We start from the raw sequence: 27,873 nt of genomic DNA on the forward strand, positions 1-27,873 counted from the left end.
GTACTCTCCTGAATTAGCTCTTGAAGGAGGAGATAATTCATTCGGGGGAGGAACAGAGAAAAGCCATCACTAATAGGAGCATTTCTCCTTATAAAAGGATAATTTGAAAAGGTTTTTTTTTTTTTTAATGCAGCTTCAGCTGCATAAATTACAAAATATTTAGTACTTTGTTATGATAAGCCTGTTACATGCTACCTCCTATTGTTCTGCTTTTTTGGATTCTAGACAAACAAATTGGAAGAAACAAATGTGGGGAACCTTGAAATTGTCATTAATGGCCCTCGAGAGTAACAAAAGGCACCCATGAGTAAATGTTTTATTTCCTTTTGCAATATTTCAATATTGTAACTTCTGAAAGTTATATCCCCATAGGATATCAGAGAACAGCCAGAATAGTGTCCTACTGAAAACATGTGGAGAATTTCTTTTCTGTACCTGTACCAGGAGCATCCAAATTAAAATATAGGCAAGGATAAAGTTTTACCCTTAAAGAGGTGCCAAGACTGTTCTAATGTTACAAGGTTTTGGTTTACATCTTGTCTGAAAGGTAGATCTCCTTCAGCACAAGCATATTTAAATTTGTGGTGAAAGAGGAGGGAATGGCCAGTAAGGCTCCCTGGAGCACATAGGACAGTCTTAAGGACTTTCTCATTAATCCACAATCCAAACTTGTATCTGCTGATTCGAGGAAATAGGAATATTGCAGCCTGAGACGGACGATGTATACTCTAGTTCTTTGATGAGAATTCCTATTTAAAGCATTATACATGAAAGATGAAAGGAAGAAGGGCAGCCTGTGTAACAAAATTAACTCCTACTTAGAAAATAAGAGAAACTGGCCATTACAAAATACTTTTCTTAGAATAAACAGCAAAACGGATTCCAGTGTACAGCATACAGGGAATGAAAAGAGATATGATGTAGAAAGACTACAAAAGGAAGTTATATTAAAAAAAGGAATTAATTTGCAATATGAAAGAAAAGTTGCCTTTAAAGAGAAGATTCTACCTTAACAGCATTATTCTATTTATATTTTACAGAAATAACTTCAGGGAGAAAAAAAGTTTCTGCTTCTAACTGGATTATAACATTTTCTTATTTTCAAAACAATTCATGGAACATGGTTTCACTCTAACCAAGCTATTTAAGATTTTTAAGCTTGACTATACAAATTACTTTATCTGTGTGCATAAGGACACAAAATTCAATATCATGCCTGTTTGGCAAGCATTGTCCTCTACCAGAGAAAATGAACAAAGCTCAGCTGTCCATACAGGCAGGCATGAATGACAGAATCACAAGCACAGATGTACACAAGGAACAGTCTATTTTAGCAAGAAGGCTGGACAGCTGTTGTTGTGAAGTTCCAACTAATTACTGCAAAAGAGTGTTGCAGAAAAGTACAAAATGGATGCAAATTTATGTTCAAAATAGAAAACTTTTTTTTAGTCTGTATCTTTAGTACTTTTAAATTCAATCTTTTGCTACTACTTGGGGTTTTTTTTACAATGTTAACAGTTTTACTCTGAAGGAATATATACTTGCCACTTCTTTTGTTTTCTAATAACTGATGACTATCAGATTATCAGCAGAACCATTTTCTATTAAAAACTATCACACTTAAAATAGGTATGATTATTTTTGTGCGAATAAAATCACACAAGGTCTTATTAACATTCTCATTGTGAGAACAAAACCACCTCAAACTCAAAATTGGTTTGAGGTTGCAAAAAGCCTGGGCTATATTTGCAATCAACAGCACCTACTGATATACTGAATTTTCACAAGTCAAGAAGACTGAAACATTTTCACAAACCATATTCTGTCTTCAGGGATGGCAGTGTGAAATCAGTGGAACACTTACGTCTCACGAATGCTATAAAAATTGCAATGTTATAATCCTAAATATATCTTCTGGCAATCTAAATTACAGAATAATATTTAAAAGATATTTCACCATTCATATACAAAATTATTTTTTTAATTTTTAATATTGAAACGATTCTGTTTCAAAGTATTTTACCACGCTGAAAAAGCTTTAATATACTAACTGTTAGTGTATCAGTCACCTGAACAAATGCTTCACTTTAACAGTTGAAATAATTCCACTGAGCAAACAGTGCTATCCATAAGTAAACATAAATAGCAACAAAGCCTTTATTTCCAGTATTTTATATCTTGACCAAATTATTCTAAATCAGTTAAGACAGTTAGTTTAATGCTGGAATTCAAGTCTGTAAACCTTTCCCCAGCATTTATGATTTAATTTAGGACAAATTTCTCCTTCTTTGTATATGTGGCTTAATCCAAGTCAAAATAATTATTTTATATTAATAACTATAATATAAATCATTTCTTGAACTGACTAGTTATTAATCACTTAAGTCAACATAGTTTCTCTCTTTTTTTTTAACTATTCAGCATACCCAGACCATCTTTATTCCTAGAATTCATTCACTGGACAAACTAAGACTGCTCCTATAACCAGCCAGTAATTTCTTTAAATTAGTGTTTTTCTTTTCTTCATCCAACTTATCCCACTTCATGGTACGTCTACTGTTCTCAGCCCTGATTCCGCTTCTGCTTTCGATTAAAAGAGCAATTTTTCCTCCAGGAAATAGGAAAACTTAGCATTGCACGTGTCACTGTTCCAGTCAGAAAACCTCACTTGCTGAGTGCTGCAGTACATAAACTATCTCCAGTTCAGCCTGCAGCATATGCTCCTCAGGGAATTTCTGGCTGGGAAAATTATAGACGCCTTAGAAGTAAGTATTAGGTAGACAAAGTAGAATTTTAGCAGCGATATCAGTTCACAATGTGCATAGGCTGAGAGCAGCCTGGCTGGAGAATGGACCCATTCTCCAGTTGGCCCATCTGGAGAAATCCAGCACCTACTGGAGCTTTCCTTGGCCCAGTGTTTGTATGCTCAGTCTGCCAGGGAGCTGCAAAGGCAGCCATGAGCACGATGCTCTCCTCATCTCCTCCCCTCTCTGCAAAGGGCTGCAGTGGAATAGCCTGGGGATGGAGACTCCTTCCAATTGTCCACCTGGTGAACTGGCAACATTTCCTTCAGGTACACAGAGCTCCTACAAAGGTCCCTGCTGCGCACCAACCGAAGGACTATGTTCCATTTTCAGCAGTGCTTTGTGCAAAAAAAGGACAATAGGAGTACTTTCCTCATGCTCTTTGTCTCCAAAACATACCACTGTATGAAACACAAGCAGAGGGAGGTACAGCTAATTACATCTGCCAAAACACAGACTTCCAGCAAAGCTCCTTGCAGGACTAAGTTCTTTAAAGTAACATTCTGTTTATTTTTAGCTGCTTTTTTGATGACTATTTTTCTATCCAGTTTTTTTTTTCCTTCCAGCAGCAGTTATTGTTATATCTGATCTCATTGCTTTAATTAAGTAAGCGCTTCTCATTCCATGATCAGTTCTATTTTGGGTTGGTTTAAAGTTTATTTAATTTGAGATGTATACTAAACAGGGCAGCATAATTGAACATTGTAATTCTTTTGGGGTGCCTGATTAACCTGAGCATAAGGGACTCTGGATAAAGTCTCTATGGCACTCCTAGGGAGACTGTACAATTGCTTCACTTCACTTAGGAAACTTTTTTTCTTATACAACCTGAATCTTCTTTGTTGCAATTTAAGCCTATTCTTTGAAAATTCCTTCCTTCCATCATCCATTTTTCAAAGACTGGCAAAATGCTTGTCATTTTAAGTCACCCAGAATTTCAGCCCCTTCCATAAGTTGCCAAGGTGCTCCTTATTGTTTTAGTAATTTCTTTGAATACTGTAGAATGCAGTTGATTTGGTCTAAATGATTTGAAAAGGTCTGACAGATTTAGGGATTCTAACCTGTTCTTTTACTTTCCTCTTTCTCACAAGTGTTAATTGTACCACACATTACTTCAGAGTTGACCTTTTCAGAAGACTGATGCAGAAAAAGCCATTAAACATTTCAGCCTCCTTGGAATCATTTGTTGAGAGCTCTTCCTCTTTTCTATACAGCAAACCAATGTTTTTCTTGGTCTTTTTCACCAGTATTGTGCTGATGAATCAGTTCACATAACCCTTGACACCCCTTGCTAATACCATCATTTTGTATTTGTTCCCTGTATTTCCATATTATGCCTTTTATTTGTCTTCACTGATCTAATTTTCTACCCATTCTCTATATGCTTCCTTCTTGTGACAGAAAACAACAACTAAGTTAAAATTTAGACACGTGTGTCTTTTATTACATCTCCTGTCCTTTTACATTTCACATTTGGATCCCGTGAGCCAGCATCATTCACATCTGTTGTCCAGAAAACTGATGGCCTGCCTTCTTTAGTTTTGGTTCCTCTGAGATTCCAAATTGCAAATTTCTCTTTATTGACAGTTTTGTTCTCAAAATCCCCTGTTTTCCTGTACTTTCTCCTTTAAAGACTAATGAACTCTGCCACTCTGTGGTCACAGAAGTTGCCTTCTACACTTCTTAGGTTAAATTCAAATCCAGAAAGCTTTTTCTAAAGTTGCTTATATGTTTCAAAAACTTGGTAGAGAACTTGTGCTCCACTCCCAGCACATACACCTGTAAACAGAGAAATGCCCTATTATGATAAAATCATGCCCTGGAGAATGCCAACTCCTCACAAAAAGAACTAATTCCAATCTTTTGAGAAGGTGTAACCACTAACATTATTTCCTTTACAGAGCACAGATCTCATTTAAGAGAGTGAGAGAACCTGTGGCAGAGACGTTAGAGTTGTGTTGTCAGCAGTGGTGTGTTGATCTGGTTCTGCTACTGCCTGGGTGCCCATCTGTAGGTTGGTAAGGTGGGATTTATTTCAACTAAATTTCAACACTAGTATAAATATCAACCTTTGTACTCGGCATATCAGTTGCTTTATTCCAGTCAGGGAAGCGGAATAGGCACATTAGAACATATTAATTCATCTGACTTACTTCAGATCATCATCATCATCATGGCTGGGCTTCGTGAACGAAGGTCTGGGGAGGGCTCTACCCACATTTGTTACAAGCATGCTGGTGGCTAAAAAGGCCAACACGAGATAGACATGTTTGATTGCAAAAGGCACAGTAGAAAGACTCCTTAGGGGGTATATTCTGCAAGAGACAAATCTTTCTGCACTGTCTTTTCTCCTCGAGAGTGATCCTGCGTGCTTTCTCAAAAGCATTAGCAGCGTTATAGATGGCGTGTCTCCAGACCTACTGATTTGAGGCCAGAGTAGACCAGTTATGTCGATCAATATGGCCAAGGCTGAGATGTTGTTTCAGGGAGTCCTTGTATCTTCTCTTTGGGGCTCCTCTCATGCGGCAGCCGGTGGCAAGTTCACCACAGAGCAAGATCTTAGAGAGGTGGTGGTCCTTCATCCTGGAGACGTGTCCTGCCCAGCACAGCTGTGTTCTCAGCAACATGGCCTCAATACTTGTGATTGCTGCTTGTTCTAGAACAGATGTATTAGTCACATAATCTGACCAGTGGATGTTTAGGATTGTGCAGAGACAGCGTTGATGGAAGCGTTCTACGAGTCGCAGGCGGTGGCAGTAGATGACCCATGATTCAGATCCGTATAAGAGAGTAGACAACACAATGGCTCTGTAAACACTGATCTTTGTACTTTTCTTCAAGTGTTTATTTCGCCAGACTCTTTCATGAAGCCTTCCAAAAGCACTATATGCCTTTGCTAACCTGTTGTCTATCTCCCCGTCAATCTTACCATCCGAGGAGATGAGGCTACCGAGGTAATTAAACTGCTGGACTGATTTGAGCTCTGATTGGCCAATGGTGATGATGGAAGACTTCCTGAGGTGCAGGTTGATGGAGAACCTCTGTCTTCTTTAAACTGACTTCCAGCCCAAAGAGTTCAGCAGCGTCTGCAAAGCAGGATGTTAAACGCTGCAGGGCTGCTTCTGTGTGGGCAACAAGGGCGGCGTCATCAACATAAAGCAGCTCCCGGACAAGATGGTTTAAGGTCTTAGTGTGGGCCTTCAGTCGCCTTAGGTTGAAAAGGCTTCCATCAGTACGATATCAAATGTAGATACCGTCCTGATCATCGAGGTCTGCCATGGCCCTTTGGAGCATCATGCTGAAAAAGACTGTGAATAGGGCAGAAGCGAGAACACAGCCTTGTTTCACGCCATTCTTTATTAGAAAGGGCTCAGAAAGTGCATTGCCATATCTGACTTAGCCGTGCTGATCCTCATGGAGTGAGATGATCATTTTAAGGAACTTGAGGGGGCAACCTAAATGTTCCAAAATCTGCCATAGATCTTTTCTGCTCACAGTATCGAAAGCCTTGGTAAGGTCAACAAAGGTTACATAGAGACCTTTGTTCTGTTCCCTACACTTCTCCTGCAGTTGTCTGAGAACAAATATCATGTCTGTGGTGCTCCTGTTGGCTCTGAAACCACACTGGCTTTCAGGTAGAATTCCTTCTGCTATAGCGGGTATTAGTCTGTTCAAGAGTATTCTTGCCAGGATTTTGCCAGCAATGGTGAGCAGAGTAATACCATGGTAATTTGAATAGTCTCATTTAATTCCTTTCTTCTTATACAAGGTGATGATGACTGCATCTCGAAGGTCTGATGGTAGTTCACCTAGTTCCCAACAGCGCACCACAAACTTGTGAAATTTGGCATGGAGTGCAAGGCCCTCACGTTTCCAGACTTCAGGTGGAATTCCATCAATCCCAGCTGCCTTGTCAATTTTTACCTCCTGTATGGCCTTGAGGGTTTCTCCTAAAGTGGGGGCAGTATCCAATTTGTATTTCACCAGTTGTTGTGTGATGGACTGAATAGTTGAGTCTTGGACTACACAGCTAGTGCTGAAGAGAGTCTGAAAGTGTTCAGACCATCGATTCAGAATGGAGGTTTTATCTGTCAGAAGCGTTTGACCACCTGCGCTGAGTAGAGGGTTTTGGACTTGGTATGTAGGCTCGTATGCTGTTTCCAGGGCTTCATAGAATCCTCTGTGATCACCTGTATTTGTGCCCCTACTTCAGATACCTTCTGTAAAACTGGATGACTTAAAGACTCTGACACAAGTAGAAGTAAGAAAATTTCTGTGTGAGAACTGACCTGGCCTTTCCCCTAACCTTGTGGGTTACAACCATGTGGTTTAACTTGTATTTTAACCAGTGTCTGAGAGAGAACATGCTAGGATATCACACCTGTACCTTTTTTAGATCTTGCTTCTAAAAGCAAGATTTCCAGGTTGATTTAGTTTTATAGTTCCTTTTTATTACATGGTTTGCTTTATTTAAGATTTCTACTCTGTTCTGCATATAGCAAAGACTGGTGACAACCCTGTCATTATAACCAACGTTCTCTTTTTCACGTTTTCCGTACATCTTCGCTTTATACAGATCTGTCATATATTACAGAAAGCTTTCAGTAAATTTAAGAGTGAACCATTGAATTAAGCTTGTCTTTCAAGGGTGGGGAATGTTCTAGTTTATTAACAGATGCAGTCCTAGGTTGATGGCAATTACAATTTGAGTTGACAACTACTTGTTAGTCTCTGTAAGGAAAGTAAATGGCCTCAGTTTACCTGTAACTTCCCTAAAAAGCCTTTTGCTCTAGAGATACCTCTCCTGAGGCACCTTCCCAAGCACAGGACCATCCCCAAGAGTCGCACCATGTGCCCGAGAGTATTGTCCCAATGCTTCTTGAACTCTGTCAGGCTTGGTGCTGTGACCACTTCTCTGGGGAGCCTGTTCAGTGCCTGACCACCCTCTGGGTAAGGAACCTTTTTCTAATATCCAACCCAAACTTTCCCCGACACAACTTCAGGCCATTTCCTTGGGTCCTGTCACCATTGATATGATGAAAGTGTGCAATGACACTGAGTGGATTAAGAAAGAATGATGCAATTCATAAAACACATTGAGAAAGTGCCACCATTGATAAGACTTTAAAAAGCAATGTCAGGTAAAAAGAAGGGAAAGAGTGTAAATTGCCAAAGGCTACAGACCATACAGAGTCTGAAGGAAAAAGGAGTCTTGAGGACTTTTCTGCAGAAACACTGATGGAGCTGTAAAATGGGGGCAATGGAAATCAGCAAGCCAGAGAAATTACCAAAAAGTGTGAGTGGATAAATGGATACTTGTGTTTGTGAGCAACTACAGTTAGTAACACCACAGATACACTTCTCTCCTTACCAATCTCATTTATAGAAGACATATATTAATGTAGAACTATTAACATCAGCTAATACATGTGAGAAACAACTGCATCACTGGAAAAGGGGGTTACAACTGTGGTTTCTGAATTGAGAGAAGACTGAAGGGACACATTGACAATGGTCTTTGAGTACCTAAGAGGTCATTCTCTGGGTATGAAGGATGGCAAGACAAAAATAATGCAAGTCACTGAACTGCAGTAAGGTAGACATCAGGAAAACCTCAGAGTAATAATGGACAAGGCTGAATTCCTTGTGGAAGTTGAGGAATTTCCAGCAGTGCAGGTATGAAATGGCAGCTTGGACAACAGCTATCACAAAAAAAGAAGTCACATATAACTGACCTCTTCTAGGAACACAGCAAAACAAGGTGGACTTTTGAGATCTGATCCTGGCTCTTTATATGATTTTATGGCTGTAGCAAAGGTCAGTATAAACATTTTATTTTGATCATACAAGAAGCATGCTTTAAGGGAGATGTTACAGTGGCAAACAAATTACAGACATTCACAAAAACGGGCTTCACAATGTTATAAGTTACTCTAATTCACCAGTTCAGCAGAACAGCGAAGCATAGTTCTTGCGTCCTATAGGTCTAAAAACACAAAACACTCAATCTTGAGGCCCTGAGGAAATATTAAACCAAATCAATGACACCTTTAACAACAGAATAACCCCAGACCTAAAAAAGTCAGTATTAGGGAGGAGTGTGCTGCAGGACAGCACAAACTCTCACACATACCACAAAAAGCAAGGCATCTCTAAACTGCTCTTCAGGAAAAAACTGTTAATAGAGATTTCCTGAAGAATTGCTGTTGGGGATTAAACATTCACACTTCAGTGTGCGTTTCACTTGTGGAGGGAGTCTAATGTGAACTGGATATACCATTACTAAGATTTAGTGACCCCATTTGTCACAGTGGTAACTGCACACAGACTGCCTGTTTTAACTAAAGCGAGCTCCATTTTAACAAGGCTTTTAGCTGTCTGCAGCTGCTTGAATGAAGCCTTTCTGTTGACACCCATGGGCTCCCTGGGGTGCTTATGTCAGTTCCTGGTGCTATCCCTTTTAATCTTAATGTACACCTGTCAGACCCCTAGGAATTTCTATTCAATATCACCTTCCTCGGAAGGCTCCTTCAGTCAGAATAAACTTGGGTTTATTTATTTATTATAAATAAATAAGCTGTGCCCACTGACTTGATGGTTCTGCCTCAGAGAGCCTGAAGAGCAAAAAACCAAGTGGTTTGAAACCCAGCCTTTCCAAGTTGCACGCTTTGCAGCTGGACACCATAAAATCTGTTTCATGGTTCTTGTTAGAACCAGATAATCCTCAGAAAGGGCCCTTCTGATCTTACAGCCTATGAAACAACCTACGTCCAGATCTAAGATTTGCTATAAGATTTCCCAGAATTTAAAGACATACAGCGATCGTTTAGAGCTTTCAGCTTTGGATGTGCTGATCTCTCTCACAAAGTCTGCCACCGCATCCCGGACAAGTTGTTCCGCGCAGGCAAGTGACGGGTGAGGGGAGTAGTGTGGTGTCCGCTGCCCCGCCCGCCCGGAGCACGACCCCCAGCGCCAGCCGGTGCTGCCCGGGGCTCCGGGGGCGCTCCCAGAGGCGAGCGCTTCCCGCAAGCGTGGTGCGACCGCGGCAGCGCCTCTTTGACAGGAGAAGGCAAAAAAGGAGCAGCGAGGAGACAGAAACATGCCCGGCACCGGCAGGAGCCTGCTGTGAGCCTGGGAGCTGGGGAGGAGGAAAGGGGCTGCGCATCCCCGGCCCCCCCGCCCTGGCCTCGACACCGCCGCCCCGGTCCCCGCCCGTCCCGCCGCTGCCGCCAGCGCGTCCCGCCGCTGCCGCCAGCGCGTCCCGCCGCTCACCGATAGTGGAAACGACGGTGCCCACGAAGTAGAAAGCGCCGGTGAAATCCCATCGGGGCCGGATGTCATCGACACGGATGCCGGCCACGTTGGCCTCCTCGTACTCCCGGAGAAAGAGCCGGAGCTCGGCGCGGCTGAGGTTGTGGCGCCGGGTAAAGTTCTCCAGCCGTTCCTCCCAGCGCTCCTTGGCCTCCCGCTCCGTGGGCAGCTCGATGGCCGAGAAGACGGCGGCGCCGCACAGCATGTAGAGCAGGATCAGCACCGCCAGCAGGAGGAACCGCGCGTTGTCCGCATTCAGGCGACCCGCGCTGGAGGAGCAGCAGCAGCCGCCGCCACACGCCATCCTCCGCCCCGCGGGACCGGGCTCCCCGCCGCCACGCTACGTCGGGGCCCCGCTGCCGCCGCCGGGCATCACGGCACCGCCCGCCCGCCGTGCGCGGGGCTGTGGGGCTCCGGGCGCCGCGGAGCCCGGCGGCGGCGAGCAGCGCTCCGGGGAGCCGGCCGGCACCTTCGCCCCGGGGGCAGGGCGCGGCGGACGCGCTTCGGGCTGCAGCGCATCCTGCGGGCGAGGGAACCGCCCGTCCCCGTCCCGTCCCGTCCCGCAGAGCCTCTCAGCCCCACCGCCCGCCGCGCCGGGCTCTCGTGCCCGCCAGTTTCATATCCCCTTCCTGCCCCCGCCCCGAGCACGTCGGAGCGGGGCGCAGGGACAGGCATCGCCAGGCGCCTCCTGCCTGGTGGCGGGGGCGAGGCGGGATCCGCGCCAGGTCGCCCAGCCGCCCTCCCCCGCCGCGGGGCTTCTCCGCCCGGGTCGCGCCCCCGCCGGTGTCCTCCGCCCCCCCCCCCCCCCCCGAGGGTCGCTGCCCACGGCAGAGGCGCGGCCGCCGTCCCCGAGGGTGTCCCCGGAGCTCCAGGAGAGCAGCTGGCAGGGCGGGCCGCCCCACTGCCTCCACCTCTCACAGGGACAAGGGGCTCCCCCTTCCCTCCCGGCCTGTCCTCAGCCCCGGCCGTGGGGCCGAGGAGCGCCCCAGGCAACGGGGCCTCTTAGAGAGATCGGGAGTAAAACCCTTGGGTCGGTGATATGCCTCTAGTATCAAAGCCATAAAAATTACCGCCCTTTGCCAAAAGAGGGCACCTCCTTCTCCACAGATCTGGTTATCCATCGCCTTCCCGACAAGGTGTTACGTCTTCATCCTCCAGCGCTGGGCAGTCAAAGGGAAGTCGTGAAGGGAAGACAGAGGCAGCTCTCCAGCTGCAATGTGGTTTAAAAAGGCGTTATTTGCAGGTTCAAAGGGCTCTTGATCCAAATCTTCTGGAAATATTCTTACTACAAGAAGAAAAAGCTAAACTCAGCAATATCTGGCAGTTAGTACAGTGCTGAATTCTACTTTAAAATAACTGGAGGCTAGAATTCAGCTCTGTTAAACATATTAGTATATAAACACTTTCCAGTGAAAGACAACCTACATATATTTTTTTAAAATCAGGTTAATGAGCTATTACTGTAACATCTACTCCCCTTCACCTCTTTTCTATTTCTATTTTCTAATTATGTTGCAGTCAAAATGCAATGGCAATGAAGGTCTTAGCAATTAGAAATCTCGCACAATGGTAGATAATGGTTGTAAGAGCCATTGATGGTCTCACAGCCTGAGATATATTTGGGTATTGGTCTAAGACCCGGGGGTGCACTGTGGGCAGTTCTCTGCCAGTGTTTGGGATAGGATCACCAGCTGCGTGGCAACAGCTGCTTGGGCGGCACAGATGGGGAAAAGCCATGTCCTTTCCTCATGTTGCACAGTAAACCAACAGCCAAGGATGAATAGGATTCATGCGTCCTCATCATTTTTGCCCTAGTTGTTATACATACGTACATCAGGTTGCAAGTTTTTATTCCCTCATCATTAGTCTTCAGTATAGACTAACATATGGCAATCAAAATTAGCAGCGATGCTGGAAAACACTAAACAGTGAAAAATAGAAAAACGAGATGCCAGTCAAATTAACCAGACTCTGTGACAAGTGCTAAAGGTAACCACATGCTTCCATAAAAAGTGCTGGTATATCTTTAAAATTATTAATAGTTCCTATTAGAGTAAAAAACCTCCAACCTATACTTCCTTGCTTTGCCAGTCTTTGCCATCCAGAAAGAAGACAGAACTCAATCAGCCAGCGTAGGCAGCAGAACTGAGTGAGCACCCTCAGTCCACACTGAAATTTCCACCCATGAAAGCTGTTCTAGAGTGGCTTGGATTAGCACAGTGGGAAAAGGAGCCTTTAACTGTTTGCAACCATGACGTCAATGTGATTGCCCAAGGGAATGTGAATAACAATCACACTATCCTAAGGATTATCCAAAGAAAATTATTCAATATTATTTTGTTAGTGTGGAATAGTTAATCTTGGGCATAGAGGGAGTTATCACATTAATGCAGGTAAAACCATCTGGCACAGTTTTGAAAGACAATGAAGTTTACTACTGTCACTGGTCATCAAAAGTTGCAAGTTCCCTTAATTTGTCAAATTTGATCTTCACCAAACAAAAACACTATGAAGGATATGCAGTGATTTAATCATCTTTCAAAAAAGTGGCTTTTTAAGCAATAGACCAAGAGCGAGTTAATATTGACTGGAATCCTGAAGAAGAAAATGAGAAGAGGCTGGCAAATATCAAAGGCGTGGCACCTTTTGTTGTTTTAAGCTCCTTTTCTTCCTTTATTCCCCTGTTTTAATTAAGGTACTTACTCTAAAGAACACTTTCTTGTAACAAAGGTCACCATTTCCATTGCTCTTGGGTAGGTACCTGGAAAAACTGGAGTGTGTGGAGAGCACAAATAGTGTAATGATGCAGTCACCCATTCAGAGTGTTTAAGCAAGGCTGAATAAAGAAATGCAATGTGTTCACTGGCATAAGCTAAAAAATAAAACTAATCTTTTAGTTTCAGGTAAAAAAAGTTGTTAAATGTGTTGCTGATATTTAAATTAACCCCAAAGCTAAGTTCGCATCTTGAGAGCCTGAGCCCTGAAAGCATTGCCATTAACCTCAATACAGCCACTTGTGGCATCATTACCAGGAAACCTGCTATGTCTGTCCTACCCCTCAGCACCACAAGCTCACTGCTCCCCGGTGTCTGTGTGTGCGGGCATTTAGTGACAACAGATTGGTGGTGGTGAATCTTAGCACCATTATAAAATAATAGGAAAAAAAAATCAATGTACTTACTCATTCTGTTGATAATATTGAATGACAACCCTGTAATTAAGAAAGCTACAGTCACTAGTAATGATTACCAACAAATGTCTGGTCAGAATAGAATTATTATTAATGCATCATCAAATTATTTGGAAGACTCATGCAGGGATTTAGTTACTCTCACTCTTTCATAGGGTCAGTACTTTTTAATTAGAGATCTCCTTTGGAAGTGATTAGCTGGTACACTTAACCAAAAATCACTAATTATCTTGGGAGGAGCTATGGGAGAGCTGAAATATACTCCTGAGCAAACTTTATACATAATGAAACATTCTGCTAGAGGAGCAGGAATATGAAATAGGGAATTATGGAATTATTTAGCTTGGAGAAGACCTTGAGATCATTTAGTCCAAGCCACAATCATTAACCTAACACTACCAAGTCCACCAGTAAACCATATCCCAAGGGCTACATCTACGCATCTTTTAATACCTCCAGGGATGTTAACTCCATCACTTCCCTGAGCAGTTTGTTCCAGTGCCTGACAACCCTCTGTGAAGATTTTTTCCTAATATCCAATCTAAACCTCACCTGGTGCAACTTAAGGCCATTTCCTCTTGTCCTGTCACTTGTTACGTGGGAAAAGAGACCAACCCCTACCTTGCTACAACCTCCTTTCAGGTAGTTGCAGACAGTGATATGTTTCCCCCTGAGCCTCCTTTTCTCCAGGCTAAACACCCCCAGCTCCCTCCCCTGCTCCTCATAAGATTTGTGCTCCAGACCCTTCACCAGCTCTGTTGTCCTTCTCTGGACATACTCCAGCACCTCAAGGTCTGTCTTGCAGTGAGGGGCCCAGAACTGGACATCAGGTTCGAGGTGTGGCCTCACCAGTGCTGAGTACAGGGGGACAATCACTGCCCTGGTCCTGCTGGCCACACTATTTCTGGTACAAGCCAGAATGCCACTGGCTCTCCGGGCCACCTGGGCACACTGCTGCTCCTTGCCTTCACAAACCAGAAGGCACTTAGCAGATAAGATGGCTGAACCTGGCTATATAAAACAGATTTTCAAAAAATGAGAAATGTGAAAACTTTTTCCATCTTTTACTTCAGTTGCTGAAAAGTGGCATTCTAGCCCTCTTGGGGAAGACAATAGTTCATTTATAGTTAGGGAACACCCTATAGGGGCACTTTTATTTGAAAGTATTTACAAATTAATTTCTACAATTGGAAAAGTGAGGCAGAGATAGACAGGGCTTAGAAGCCCCTATAAAGGGCTCTTAAAGAGCTGTCCTCAAGAACAACTTCCACTTTTGGAAGTCACTTTGCACTTGCATGCTGTTTATCTTCCATCATTTCAACAGGTAAGAAAACCACTGTGGGGCTGACAGCTTAGTTTCTCAAACTGCTGACCAACCAACCACAATTCAGAGGCAATAATTTGCAGTTAAGGGAGAACTAAGACACACAAATCAACTTGTTTAAAGACAGAACAGAGTCACAAAAAAAGTTGGCAAAAGACTTCAGGAGCCTCCAAGCATTCCTCCATCCTAAACGGTGGAAAATACTTTCAACTAAATGATGAACTTTTACGTTGATTAATACAATGGAATCACAATACCTTGAAAGCACTACGAACATATTTAGAGAGCAGTAATCAGGAATTAGTTTGAGTAGTGATAAATTTTTGATAAACAGTGAAGCAGAAAAGTATATTACAAAAAGAAGATAAGCCAAGGATAGAAAAACTGGAGATTAACATGGGAACTTAGTTCTCTGAACTTACTCAGCTCCTTTCAGTCTCCAGTACTTTCCAGTTTCTTTCTTTGCCCTTCAGGATGCCAGTTACAGTTGCTCAGATTAAAAGAAACTCAGAGGTAAGAGAGAGGGAATGGTGTGACCACTGTCAGTGTTTGGCTAAAATTCTGACATCCTGGGGCACTGATTAATTCCACAGCTGTAGAATGTCAGCAACTTTATTGATGTCAGCAGAAATATCTGTGGGATTAGGCAGCATCTAGCACCATAAAGAACATTACATCTCCATTCTAGCTTTTGTCAAACACACGCATTGGGTACCCAGAGTATGAAACAAAACATTTATTAGGGTGGTATGAAATATATAATTTAAAAATACTCTGACAAGAAAAAAAATTAAAATTTGGACAATCAAGAAGTGTTTTTAAGTGTGCTCTGGTACCCGAGAGCATGCAGGTCTAGAAAATTCTTATTAAATAACATTTTCTGGCCAAAGGTTTTCTCAAGAGCCTTCTGTCCAGCTCCAGTGCGTACTGAAGTGCAGCTCAGTTTGGGTTGCATAGGACTGGCTGCAAAAGACTGTTGCCACCTTGGAGTTTTAGTTATCTTTGGACAGGTTTTTTTCAAAACAGGTTTTCCTTGTTTTTTTGGAAGAGAATTGTTTAAACAGTTGAAACAGAACTACACACATGTCATTTTCAACCAAACTCAACCTTTATTTGAACCATTAGACTCACACCACATACTGTCCAACAAAACAAACCCCTCGCCTTCACTCTTCTTTCCCCCCTCTGCCACTCAGCACTGCCTCACTTCCAGGCTTATTCCACAGCCCAAGTTGCTTTGGGTCACGGCTCTTTGTTGGAAAAATTTCCTGAGTGTTTTCCTACTGGAACTGATCACTTGGTTTATTTGTCCCCAAAGGCAGACTTTGGAATGATCTTCTGACACTTTCATTAATCTGAGCCTTGAAGAGCTGAAGTTAAATCACACCAAGTTCCTGGACACTGACAGATTCCAGCTGGAATTTACCAGGAATGCCTCAGAGGTGGTCAAACCATTCTATGACAAAACCAGAAATACTCATGTATGTAACATTAATAAATCACATCCTTCACAAATTCAGGAAAAATGCCAACCACTTGTTAGCCAACCTTCTAGAGCTCTTAAAGCTTTCCTCATGTAAAGACATCTTCCTACTTGGAGAACTTCTCTAATTCTCACAGGATGAAAATTATTAAAATAGTAACACTGTTAAAAAGAAAGTCCAACAATGAAGTTGCTATCTCAGTTTTTAGAGCACAGCACTCCATTTCCAAGTTGCCTTCCCTGATCTCTGTCTTTTCAGGCTCATCAGGGACAGAATCAAACAGCTTCTGCATGTAGCATGAACAGTAAAGAGTCTGCATACAGAAATGAGGAAAGGTGAAAGCAAAAGCAATCTTCCTATCTGTTCCATGGACATCCCAGCAGCACTCTGATCCTCACTCAACTCACATTATTTGCAAAGTTCTCAAAACCAGATAAAGCAATAAGAATGATTACTGAGCCTCTATATTGCCAACATGAGCTAAGAAATGAGCAACCTAAATACTCACATTTCTGGTATTTGCTGTAAACAATGTATAAAATTCCTCTCTGATACAGGCAAGCCTATTTCCCTATTTAGATCCATTTACCCCTTGAATATGAGACTGTACAATAATTTCCCCAACAACAAGTCAAAGCCATAACCTTTCTGAGAGAACCTGAGTGTAACTAGAGAAGGTAGAAGAACAGGGAAAGGATCTGAAAGATGGAAAAGAAGCAGTACTTCAAAGAGTTTCTCTATGGATTGGTCTGGAATGGTATAGGAAAACAAAAGACAACTTTGCCTTGCTAGGCAGACGCCACAACAGTTTCCTAAACATGCACCTTTTCTGTAGTAATTTTTGAATAAATCAGAAACAGATATTAGACAAATATTAGAAAGTAGTGCTCTCCCAGTGTACTCCAAACCATCCTGGGGATGACACTGCAAAATGAATGCAGTAGCAATGGAACAGCTAACCAGTTAGATTATTTGAGATCCAGAGAAAAAAACTGAATTAAGTACCACACTATACGACAGGATTGCCAGGCTGCAGGACCAGTTGTTCATACATCCCACAACACTGTTTAAGACTGCTCTGCAGCTCTCAAGCCCATCCAGTGTAATTTAGTGTTTGGACAGTGTCTGAGTGTCTGCAAGGGGGAAAAAAGAAGATTAGGAAATAACTGAGAAGGCACCAAATAATGCAAGAAACAAACCAGTGAATATTAGTGCTTGCATTAGAAGTGATCACCGCAAAGCAAAATTCCAATCCAATCTAAAATGCATAGACTTAGAAGATGGAACAAGGATATGTAAACAAGATTGACTTTATTTTTATTTAAATCTTACATACATACATTTATTCCAGGTAGTGGGGTCAACTGAACAGTCTCACAAAACAGTAATTTTTAAATTCCTTACAGCTAAAAATGCAGAGGGAATCTTTGAAAATGGTTCTAATCTTGAAAAGCATATTAGGAACCACAGTAAGGAAAAAATATATAAAAAGGTATTAAAAAATGCAGGTCCCTTTACAATAATATGGTTACAGATCCTCCAAGAATCTCTCCATTATCAACATTTTAATTTTTATTTCAACTACAAATTAGCCATTATGACAAACGTTATAGCTTACAGAACAGAAATAAACAATCTTGCAAGTAGCATGGCAGGCTCAGTGTCAGCAAGTGAAATATCATGAAGTACTAGAAACATTCATGACGGAACCCACATATTTCCATGTGTATCAGGGGCATCAGTGTAAGGAATATTCCAAATCCAGGGTTGATCTGTAAACCAAAACAAAAATATACTTATGAAAAATTCATTTATTAAGTGCAAAATTTCGATCTTCTTTGTCCTTTCCCTTTGGAGGAAGAAGAAGGTCAAAATTCTCACTGATTTTCAGATAACTTCATGTGCAATTTCAGTTTACTGGAAATTTTTGTTCAGCTATTTTTTAAAACTATAAGATTTAAAGTTTTCAAAAGGCTTTGCTTTTCTCCCAAAATATAATTTTTAAGTATAGTTACCATAACCCAACATGCTCTTTACCAGCTATATAAGAATTTTATTTCAGACAGTATACAATAAACTTGGTTTGGCCCAGTGGCAGCAACTGTTGTACTGCATATCTCTTAACCCATGGGATTATAAGTAAGTGTTGTAATATATTAATATTTTTCACATGGACGGTAAGAATTCAGTACCTAAGGAATGACATTGTCTGACCTTTGAAAAGTTCATGTTCACCCCTCACTTCTTCAAACATTGCATCTTTAGATGAGCAACAGTTCTCAACATACAGTTCCCTCCCTCCCACTTCTCAGAATACTGAAGCTATTCCCACTCTTGGGAGGAGAAAAGGCAACGCAGCAGGAGCCAACTGCTAGCTCTGCAACCTGTTCTAGGCTCTTCTTCCTACATGTTACAAAAATGCAGCTGCTCTACAAAGCCAAGTTATTATTCTATTTCTCTCAGGCTACTCCTACTGAAATACAGAGAAAAATCCTTCAAACCTTTCAGTAAGTTTTCTCAATTAAGAAATTTTAAGTCTAGCCTGATTATTTTCTCCATCTACAAAATGAGCCCTGAAGGAAGACAGTGACATTAATCTGTAGAATGCATAAATTAAACCGAATTGTACCAAAGATGATGGCAGTAGCTACTGATTATGATTATTGTTGTCCAGTTTTAAGTTTACAGGATCCAATGCCAGCTCTCAGAACACCAGAAGTGAGAATTACTGTAGCAAGGAATGGAGAGTAAGGAAGTGACAGAAACAGTAATGAAGGGTTGTGTAAATTACACAACAGCACACTGTGACAAATATCACACCAATTAAACATGGGGCAGGGGGAGCATTGCTACTAAGTACTCATTATTATTATTTGCTACTACAGTGTCCTTAATTCTAGTACTGTAGTTCCGTATGTTGCAGCAAAACATATCCAAGCAATGCAAATGGTTTACCAAAGTGTCTGTTTACAGCAGGGAGAGAGTGATAGGGTAACTGGTTCCTTTTGGTTACAGTGGACAGGTGATTTCCAAGCATTAAAAAAAAAAAAAAAGGTGTGAGAAACTGGAAGAAACAATAGCACTTAATTCACAGTGCATGGCCAAAAGAGCTCCCTAGGATTCTGGCTCAACTACAGGATATCTAGACTTCAAGTGATCTCTTAAAAAGATTAAAAAAAAGTAGCACCATTATTTCCCTAAGCTTCTTTTATCAGCCTCCTGCTGAAGAGCCATGTGTACTTTCTGTATTTCAGGTGAATACCCTACCACATAGTAAACATTAACAGTTATAAAAACAGGTATGCAAATGTTGGGAAAAGCACTGAGCATTTCAAATATACATTCAGATTTGAACACTGACTTCTGGCTATGACATCAGAATAAATCCAGTCCCACTCAAGCACTGGAATTTATCACTCAGAGAACATTATGTAACTTGGACCCATCGATTTTCGCTACCATCTGCAGTTACTCTGTTAATTCAGCAAAACATGCAGGTAAAGGAAGGCTTAGATGCACAGAAATAACTTCAGCCATCCCCTTAAAGCACTCTCAGAGGCCTCGGTACCCAATTTAGTTCTTTCTAATTGTGGCCATCTAAAAGTTTTCTCAACGTAGCTATTAATGTACTTGGAACTTTGTTCCATTAGTGGAATGTTGTTGCTTTTATAAGCCACCTGATAATATTTTAATAAGTCATGTGTAGAACTATTGCTCAAATAAATTATATTTCAGTTACTTTTAAAATATCATGTCAAATTTAAAATTATTTATCACTTTTAATAGGAACTATATCAGCAGGAGAAAGAGACAATGACTGTGTAAAAATACTGTATAACTCTAGCTGCTTACTGTTGCACACTAAAATGATTGCCAAACTTCTAAAAGTTAATTCCTTTGATCTTCTGGGGGAAAAAAAACCAAACTCCATTAAATAAATTTTTAAAGTATTCTCAACGTATCTACCTTCCACACATTTCAAATTCAGTGTTTTTTTTGTCTCACCCACACCTCACAGCAGTGGGCCGGTACTGCTACTTCCCTCTGGCCTCAGGTACATGCAGCAGAACTCCAGCACTGAAGTTAGCATCCAGTAAAATGACCAGGCCATTCCAACCCCACTGCTACTTTCAGGTTATCTGAAAGCTCAGGCAAAGCACTATTTCAGTTGTACTCAGGCAGACTTTTGAACATCCTTTCACAACTGAATAGACTATCATATTTTATTTAAAGATAGAGAGGCCCTGGAGTACAAGGCAAGTTTTTTTTTTTGAGCAGCACCTGATTAATCACTCAAAGAATCCATGCTGGCAGGCCATCTCAAAACTACATATTCTCATAAATGTGACAGATGGCAGTACAGTCAAAACCAGGAACACGCAGTTGCACAGTAAAGTACAGAATACAATTAAAGCACCTTCGTGATTCTCTTCCTACAGCGTAAAATACAGGTGTCTTTTGCACTGTGAGTGGAGACCTGAGTGAGAGAATTCTTGGTTCATTTCTAAACCCAGAGAATGGATTCTTATATCAACTTAATTGAAAAATATAGCTTCAAAGTAGTAAGTATTCACATATATAGAAAGGTTATTCACAAAAAACCAGAGTTCTTCAAGTCATTCTGCATATACATTCTAACACGGCAAACTCATGCCTCCTGCATGAAGCTGGAAAATTTCCCCTTTAGAATTTGCAGAAGGTGCACACTACACTTCAGTCTCTCTTTTCCCCTCCCTTTGGACGAGCATGACATTTAAAACTGAACTAATCTTGTTCCTCTCAATGCAAAAATCATACCTGTAAGATCTTATGAAGAAGGGAAGGCAGATGGGGAATTGATGTGGAATCTATAATAATATTCACAAGGCAATGATTCCTGAGGGCCAGGACAATGACCACTTGTGGGGGGAGGATAAAGCACAACCCAGTACTGAAGTTTAAACACATGATTTGTTTTGTATCTCAAATTGCTGATGTGATGAGAAAAAAAAAAGTCCTTTGCACTTTTCTGAGGCCTCTCCCAAGTTGTTATAAAAACACCTTGATATACTTATGTATTAAAGTTTCAAGTTGCCCCCATACCACAGATGATTTCCTCAGTCAGTAAACTGTGTAATATCTAAATCACAAATTAAGTGATATTCCTTGACTACACCAAGCAGCTTGTACCATTTTCCATGCAAAGTTACAAAGAAACCCTGGGGCTGTATTCCTTCGTGTAATGTAATCTGCTGTAAGAAACTTCTCAACAGGGTGAAACAAAAGTAAGAGGGGAATCAGCCTCCAAGCACTCTAAATGAAATGCTGTGCTTTCTTCCATGAGAGGAACAGGTCAACTTGTATTGGTAAGAAAGAACAGCAATATTACAACTGAGATGTGATGCTGGAGCTCAATGAGAAGATAATGTTATACAACAAAATTGCAGTATTCATCTGAGAGATTCTACAGGGAAATAAAGATCTGAGTACTATCAAAAGACACAAAATTTTACTTATAAAGATACCTTGCCAAGTAAGATAGGTTGTTGTGTTTCCCAAATATCAGATGGGATAATTTTCAGCTTTCCTTCCAAGGCACTCTACAATTATACTGCTAGTCTACAGGTTTCATTTATGTTAGTATCATTGATGCTGTCTCAGTCTGTTGGTTAACAACAGAGGCAGAGTTCATCTGTCAAGATAAAATTTAGTACTGTTAGCTACCAGATATTGTTAATTTTAAAAAATTCTTTAAATGTTTTGCCCTAATGATGCATCTGCTGCCCACAAATGATGTTCTGCTGTTCAGCTGACTTTTGGAGGTGATCAACTGGGATTGCTCAAAACAGCAATGTGCAAAGAGTTAATAACATACACGTTACACACAACAAATGTTATCTGCTAAAAATTATTGAGGTCCTTTGTCATGTCAGAGTAAGAATGATCTTAATCTTTATTTTAAAACTAGCAGATGTAAAATACCCATGTTATTCTCTGCAGCAACGAAAGATGCAAACTATGTATATCATGCATAATATAATTGTTTTGTGTTGGTAATTTAAAGCAGTTGGGAAGAAACACTCTGAAGGAAAAATGCCCAAGTCCTCTGAGCAACCTTGACTATGACCTGTCAGGACGTCATACTCTTACATGTCCTTAGACTTCACCTACAAATTTTGCACTCTACACAAGACGGCTTAAATCACATTTAAGTTCTATAACTAGGCTGGGCATCATACAGCTATCCTGAGAAAGAATAACCAAACTAAGCTGTTTTTTAAAATTCTTGAATTGGCCAACTATTGAAGCAAAATATCAACCACCTGGTGAATCTGCCATCTTGTGACAGTGCTCTGAAGAATGTTTTGGAACATCTCCATTAGGCAAACCCAAGCTTTGAGCTCAAAGACATTGGCTAGTAACACAGGCAAAACAGATCAGACAATCTAGTGGCTCCTTCTGGTCTTCAAGTCTGCAACCCTATCAAAACATTATATAGAAGTGGTCAAACTAAATGATGACCCTCTAACTCAAGTTTCCTCTCATGCAAAGTGTTAATTTCTTCACAATCATTATAAACAGCTTCCAGGTAAACAGGTTTTCCCATCTACTCAAATGTTACACTTGGACTCTGGGAGGCTATCTGAGGAATTATCTGATGTCAAGCTGCCTTAAGAGAGCTTCAGTCTCAAACTGCAGATTTACCAGTCAATAATAATGCTTTTGGTTCTGTTGAGGAAGGAAATGGATGCCAACACAGATGAGACTGGTTCAAACCCAACTCCCTGCCCCTTGCAATGAATTACAATAACAAAATATACTTGCCGCTTGAAAAATTGAAAACTAAACTTGTAAACACACTCAGATTTATGTTCCATTGCTCTGAGTGTTAAATAAGTCAAATATTCTCTATTCAATGTATTACTATCACTAGAAACAGGACTAGCTCCTAGTTGTCATCTTCTCAGAACAAAGGGTATTCTCTTAGACTTTGTACCGTATTAAGCATACAGGATGCTACTAGTCTAGTTCTTTCAAACTCTAGGAAGTACACAGGTTTCATGTAGCTATGCAATATTAATTAGAAAAAGGAGGTTATTGAAAAATATGAATGACTTTCCCAGAAGTCTTCTTTCTTAATGTCTTAAAAAAATATCTGAATTACTAAACAGAGAAAGTGAAGAATTCTAGAACTTTGGACAAGAAACAAAAGGTGGGAAAAAGGTAGAGACCACATACAGTGACGTTTTCCCAGAACTTATTTGACCTCCTGAGGATACACCAGGTCCTTGTGAGGGAGCTCAGAGTAATGAAGAATTCCTCTAACTTAGCTGGACAAAACATCCATCTCTTCTTCTAAGCACTGTGTTACTAGGACAAGGCAGGATAAATGAAAATTATACCAACTCTTAAATAACAGGATAAACATAAATACCTAAACCTACCAGAGCTGGAGGCAAATATGCCAGTAATTTCTTTTCTTTTTACCCAACACAACAGTTTATACGTAACAAATGAGATGCAGTGTTACTAGTTCACTGAAATCACTATAAATATTTACCGAATGTAATTTGCCATACTCCCAGTTCCCACTCATTGAAAACTAGACAAAATATCAAACACTGAATATCTGAAGTTACAAGGTCAATTTGGTCTTCCACGTAAGCGTGGCTATGGAACATTGAACAATGAGCAGGGCCCTTCATAAGGGAGAGAGCTGTTCCTGTGTGACATGTTACAGATCCTTTTGTGCATCCTTAAGAACGTGAAATCATGGCTGTCAGAGGTTGAAAACTTCAGTTAGAGAACTAATTAATTGTTAAGTGGGCTGTTAATTTCTCCTCAACGCTTCAGCTTGCATTAAAGCTAATTTCCATCTCATTTCCCCTCCATTCTTCCAGCCTCTCATAGCATGAGATTTTACTCACGTTTTAGTCCCTAGTTACCAAGGGTAAAATAGATTTTCCACTGGAAAATAATGAAATACATTTTAGTACATTTTTACAAGTTGTTAGAATCATTCAGGAAAAATCCTCATCACAGAGCAAAATAACCAAAGGCTAATGTAATTCATATAATTGGCATGTAGAGAGACTAATATGTAGCTTCACTCTAACTTCAGATTAATCTTGACTGAGTTGGAACCTGTCTTATTTTATTGTATACACATGTTTTCTCTATACTATTAATCAACTAAACAATCTGTTTCTTTCCTTGATTTAAATATATACACTTAAGAGAAAATTAAATGAGAAATAACTTATCAGAATGCACTTACCCCTCTATTTTATAGGATTCTCCTCCAGAGGGTTTAAGAAGTTCCAGAGCATTTTGAACTAAGAGCTCAGAAAAAGCTTATATAAATTCCTACCTTGTAACCCAGTCAACTCAATAGTTTTTGCTGATAGATCTATTTTTAGTTCATCCCCTTTTCAGCAGTGGTGTAAAGAGAGTTCTGCAACAGGTACATGAGATAAATAAATCTAAAATCTGGCAGAATGACATCACAGAGAAATGTTTCAGAAATGTATCACCTGGTGAGGTTTCCCTAAAAGAGCAGAAAACAGCCAATCAAGTAGAAATCTAATCTTACTTAAAGGTAACTAGAAAGCTAAGTGCAACTCAATAGGAAAAAAGCCCAGATGAAGTAGCCCAAAATACTGAAGGTTAATAAAACAACCGTATGTTTTACATCGATTCAGTGACTCATTGAGCTAATTAATCACATAATCATTATTTTCTGACAATTTTTTGATTTACAAATATTTTTTTCAAGTACTTTAGTGTTTGCTTGTAGCTTTGATGGGTCGGTTTATTTGGTTTTTTGGGTTTTATTTAATCATCATATATAGTTACAATGAGCTACCTGACATGAAAATATTTCTGGTATGATTCCTCTCACAGAAAAAAATGTTACCAACTCCTCATCTGAACTTGAAGCGACAATGCTGCTACCAGCTATGGTTTGAGACTCAGTTAAATTTTATTCTTTGTTCCTTTCAGGAAGGTCAAATTACTTGGGTTGGTAGCAGCAGGTAGAGTTTACCTGTCCACATATTGTCCAACATGTCTCTGTGCAAGTCTGAAACACAGCTGAAAACTTTAATGAAAGAAATAAGAAAATTTTAACTCTGTTATGTGTCACAGAGATAATATATCATAATTTCTCTACTGGTGACATCTTAAAGCACATGAATACATCCTTCTGTGGTTACAGCCTAGTCTATGATTACATTTCAGTGATGGATAATCTATCTCTCTGGGAGAGAAAAACAGGCAAAACCAAGAAATTATCTGTCTCACAATGATCTCAATTTATATTCTAGAAATCTTTGGGAGAAGCAGAGGAAGAAAATCTTCATGATTGTTTCTCCAACAGATCCTATTTTCCTGTTTTGCCTAAAATTGATTTTTAGAATGAAACCTATTGACTAATGAGGCAAACCAGGTGGGCAAGACTTCTGTATCTTTTTCCTCCTACTATATGGGTGAGAGAAAAGTAGGACAAGGACCAAATTATCTCATTATTATTGAACTTAATGGACATTAAAAGGCCATAGATCAACCTCATGAATTATTGTGGTTGAATTTAGGCAGATTATTTACATAATTTACTGATAAGTTTATTAATGTATGTACTGAGATCTATTTTATTGCTTCTCAAGATGCATTAACTTCACTGTAACAGTTTTCATGCTCAAGTCCCATCCAATATGGTACACATCAATTAGTATGACAGAAAGCCTTTGTGACAGAATGACAAAATCTCTGCAATTAAATTAGTTCCACAAAATATGAAATTGCTTTTCTTTCCCTTTGTTACACTATATAATAGAATTCTCCAAGTATATTTGATCCATGACTAGAATTTGTACAGGAAAAAACAGTGTACTTTGGAATACCTATATTCTACTTAGAACTTTACATAACAAATACAAAGCCTTCTTCCTGACCATCTCTTCATTATTTCACCCGCTTCTCCTCCCTCCTGCTCCTAATAGGAATTTTCTGATTATATGAAAGTGATGTGTACTTTGTTTTCCCATGGTTAGAGAATCTGAGTTAATGGAAAATCCCCCAGAGCCTTTTCTCCTTCAATTACAGGGATCAGTCAATATGGTTTCTTTAGGGAAAGGATAATTACTCGCATTTCTGCTTCTCAAGACTTTATTAAAATAAATCTATTTATATCACTCTCCAGAGAGTTTGTGAGTTGACAACTGTATTGTTAAGGGCAGATTATTTTATGAGTCCATCCCACAACATGGGAATTCTTTAAACATCTTTTCCACAATGAGGCCAAGGAACTGAAATAAAATATTCAGGAAAGAGATGTGGAAGGGCACCGGCAACTGACTTTGTTTCCACTGCCAAAGCCTAGACAACCTGAATTCTGATATCTGTTCATATCACCAGAGAAAGCTGGAACATAAAACCTGAACTACAGTCAAATGAGTCCTCTACAGAAGTAAGTTTTCCATGCACAATGTGAAAAAAGTTCATTGGAAAAAAAAATTTCACATTAAGTTGAAATACGCATAAAGCTCACTGACACAGTAGGTTAAATGTTAGAACTAAACAAAGAATAATATTAACTATACAAGTACATTTTTGCACAAGGAAGACAGTACATGAAACATTTAAGATTACACACAAATTCTAATTGTTAATCTTTGTTTTAAAATTTAAAAAAATGTAAGTATGACCTTTTAGAAAAACTTTCCAAAACCATCAGTTTGAACATCAGTTCACAAGCAGACAGTGCATACATATCCTAGAGCACAACTGCTAGTTGTAGTATGTTCTTTCCCTGTAGATGGCTTGTAACCCAAACTGAAATACCACTTAGGACTTCTTCTAGGTAAGTAGTGAGCTCTTGAGAGCAGAACAATCATTTTTCCAGGCTACAGAACATGCATCATATTGAAGAGGTGAATGCCAGGCTGTGTAGCTGCTGCCATACTTAAGGTTTTGACTTCTATGATCATGGACCTACTGATGAGAAGTCAGGTTTGCTGGAAGCTGAAGGGATTCACCTGACTAAGTGGGGCAAGAGCCTCTTTGTCAACAAGCTGGCCAGAACTGTAAGCAGGGCTTTATTCTAGACTCAGTGGTAAAAAAGGATGGAGATTTGAACAACACAGAAGAGCCAAAGGCTGCTGCTGCATTAGGAACCAACAGGGAAACACCTGTGAAATGTTGCAAAGGAACTAGGGCTTGTTCCTCTAAAAAGGTGACATGATCATTAGCCCAGCTGAAGTGCCTCTACACCAACGCACACAGCACGGATGACACACAGGAGCTGTAAGCCACCGTGCAGCTGGAAAGCTGTGATCTAATTGATATCATTGAAACTTGGGGGCATAAATCACATACCAGGAGCACTGCAATCAATGGCTATCAGCTGTTCAGGAGGGACAGGCAAGGAAGAGAGACAGGGATTTCCTCTATATATAAAAAAAGTGGATTGACTGCACAGAGCTGTTCTTGAAAAGCTGCAGTGTGAGTGAAGCTTGTGGGTCAAAAAACTGGAGGTCAAGCCAACAAAGGAAACCTCATGATTGGTGTTTATTACAGGTCACCTGATGAAGAGTATGCTGGTGAAACCTTACTTCAACCACAGCAAAAAGCATCATGCTCACAGGCTCTGATCCTGCTGTGGGACTCTCATCACCCTGAAACAACGTGTCTTCACTTTTATTTACTATATAAGACTCCATTGAAGTCTACTGACTTCTTAGCTTTTAAACATTGTTTCTCCCCACATCATTTGTTAGTTCA

General features: G+C 40.4%; 2 protein-coding genes across 3 annotated transcripts in view; both read right to left on the bottom strand.

The window, feature by feature from the left end:
- The window catches only part of KCNK13 (potassium two pore domain channel subfamily K member 13), a 52,099-nt gene extending 41,347 nt beyond the window's left edge, over positions 1-10,752 (bottom strand). The window contains exon 1 of the mRNA XM_027638133.1: positions 10,077-10,752. Coding sequence (XP_027493934.1) covers positions 10,077-10,419 — 343 coding nt within the window. The 5' untranslated portion in view covers positions 10,420-10,752. The remainder of the gene's footprint in view (positions 1-10,076) is intronic.
- Positions 10,753-17,405: 6,653 nt separating this feature from the next.
- Positions 17,406-27,873, bottom strand: part of TDP1 (tyrosyl-DNA phosphodiesterase 1) — a 41,841-nt gene continuing 31,373 nt past the window's right edge. For both annotated transcript variants that reach the window (XM_027638044.1, XM_027638047.1), the window contains one exon: positions 17,406-17,885. In XM_027638044.1, coding sequence (XP_027493845.1) covers positions 17,812-17,885 — 74 coding nt within the window. In that variant the 3' untranslated portion in view covers positions 17,406-17,811. The remainder of the gene's footprint in view (positions 17,886-27,873) is intronic.

The sequence above is a fragment of the Corapipo altera genome, unplaced genomic scaffold (assembly GCF_003945725.1).
Source record: "Corapipo altera isolate COAL_440 unplaced genomic scaffold, ASM394572v1 23, whole genome shotgun sequence".
Classification (NCBI taxonomy): domain Eukaryota; kingdom Metazoa; phylum Chordata; class Aves; order Passeriformes; family Pipridae; genus Corapipo; species Corapipo altera.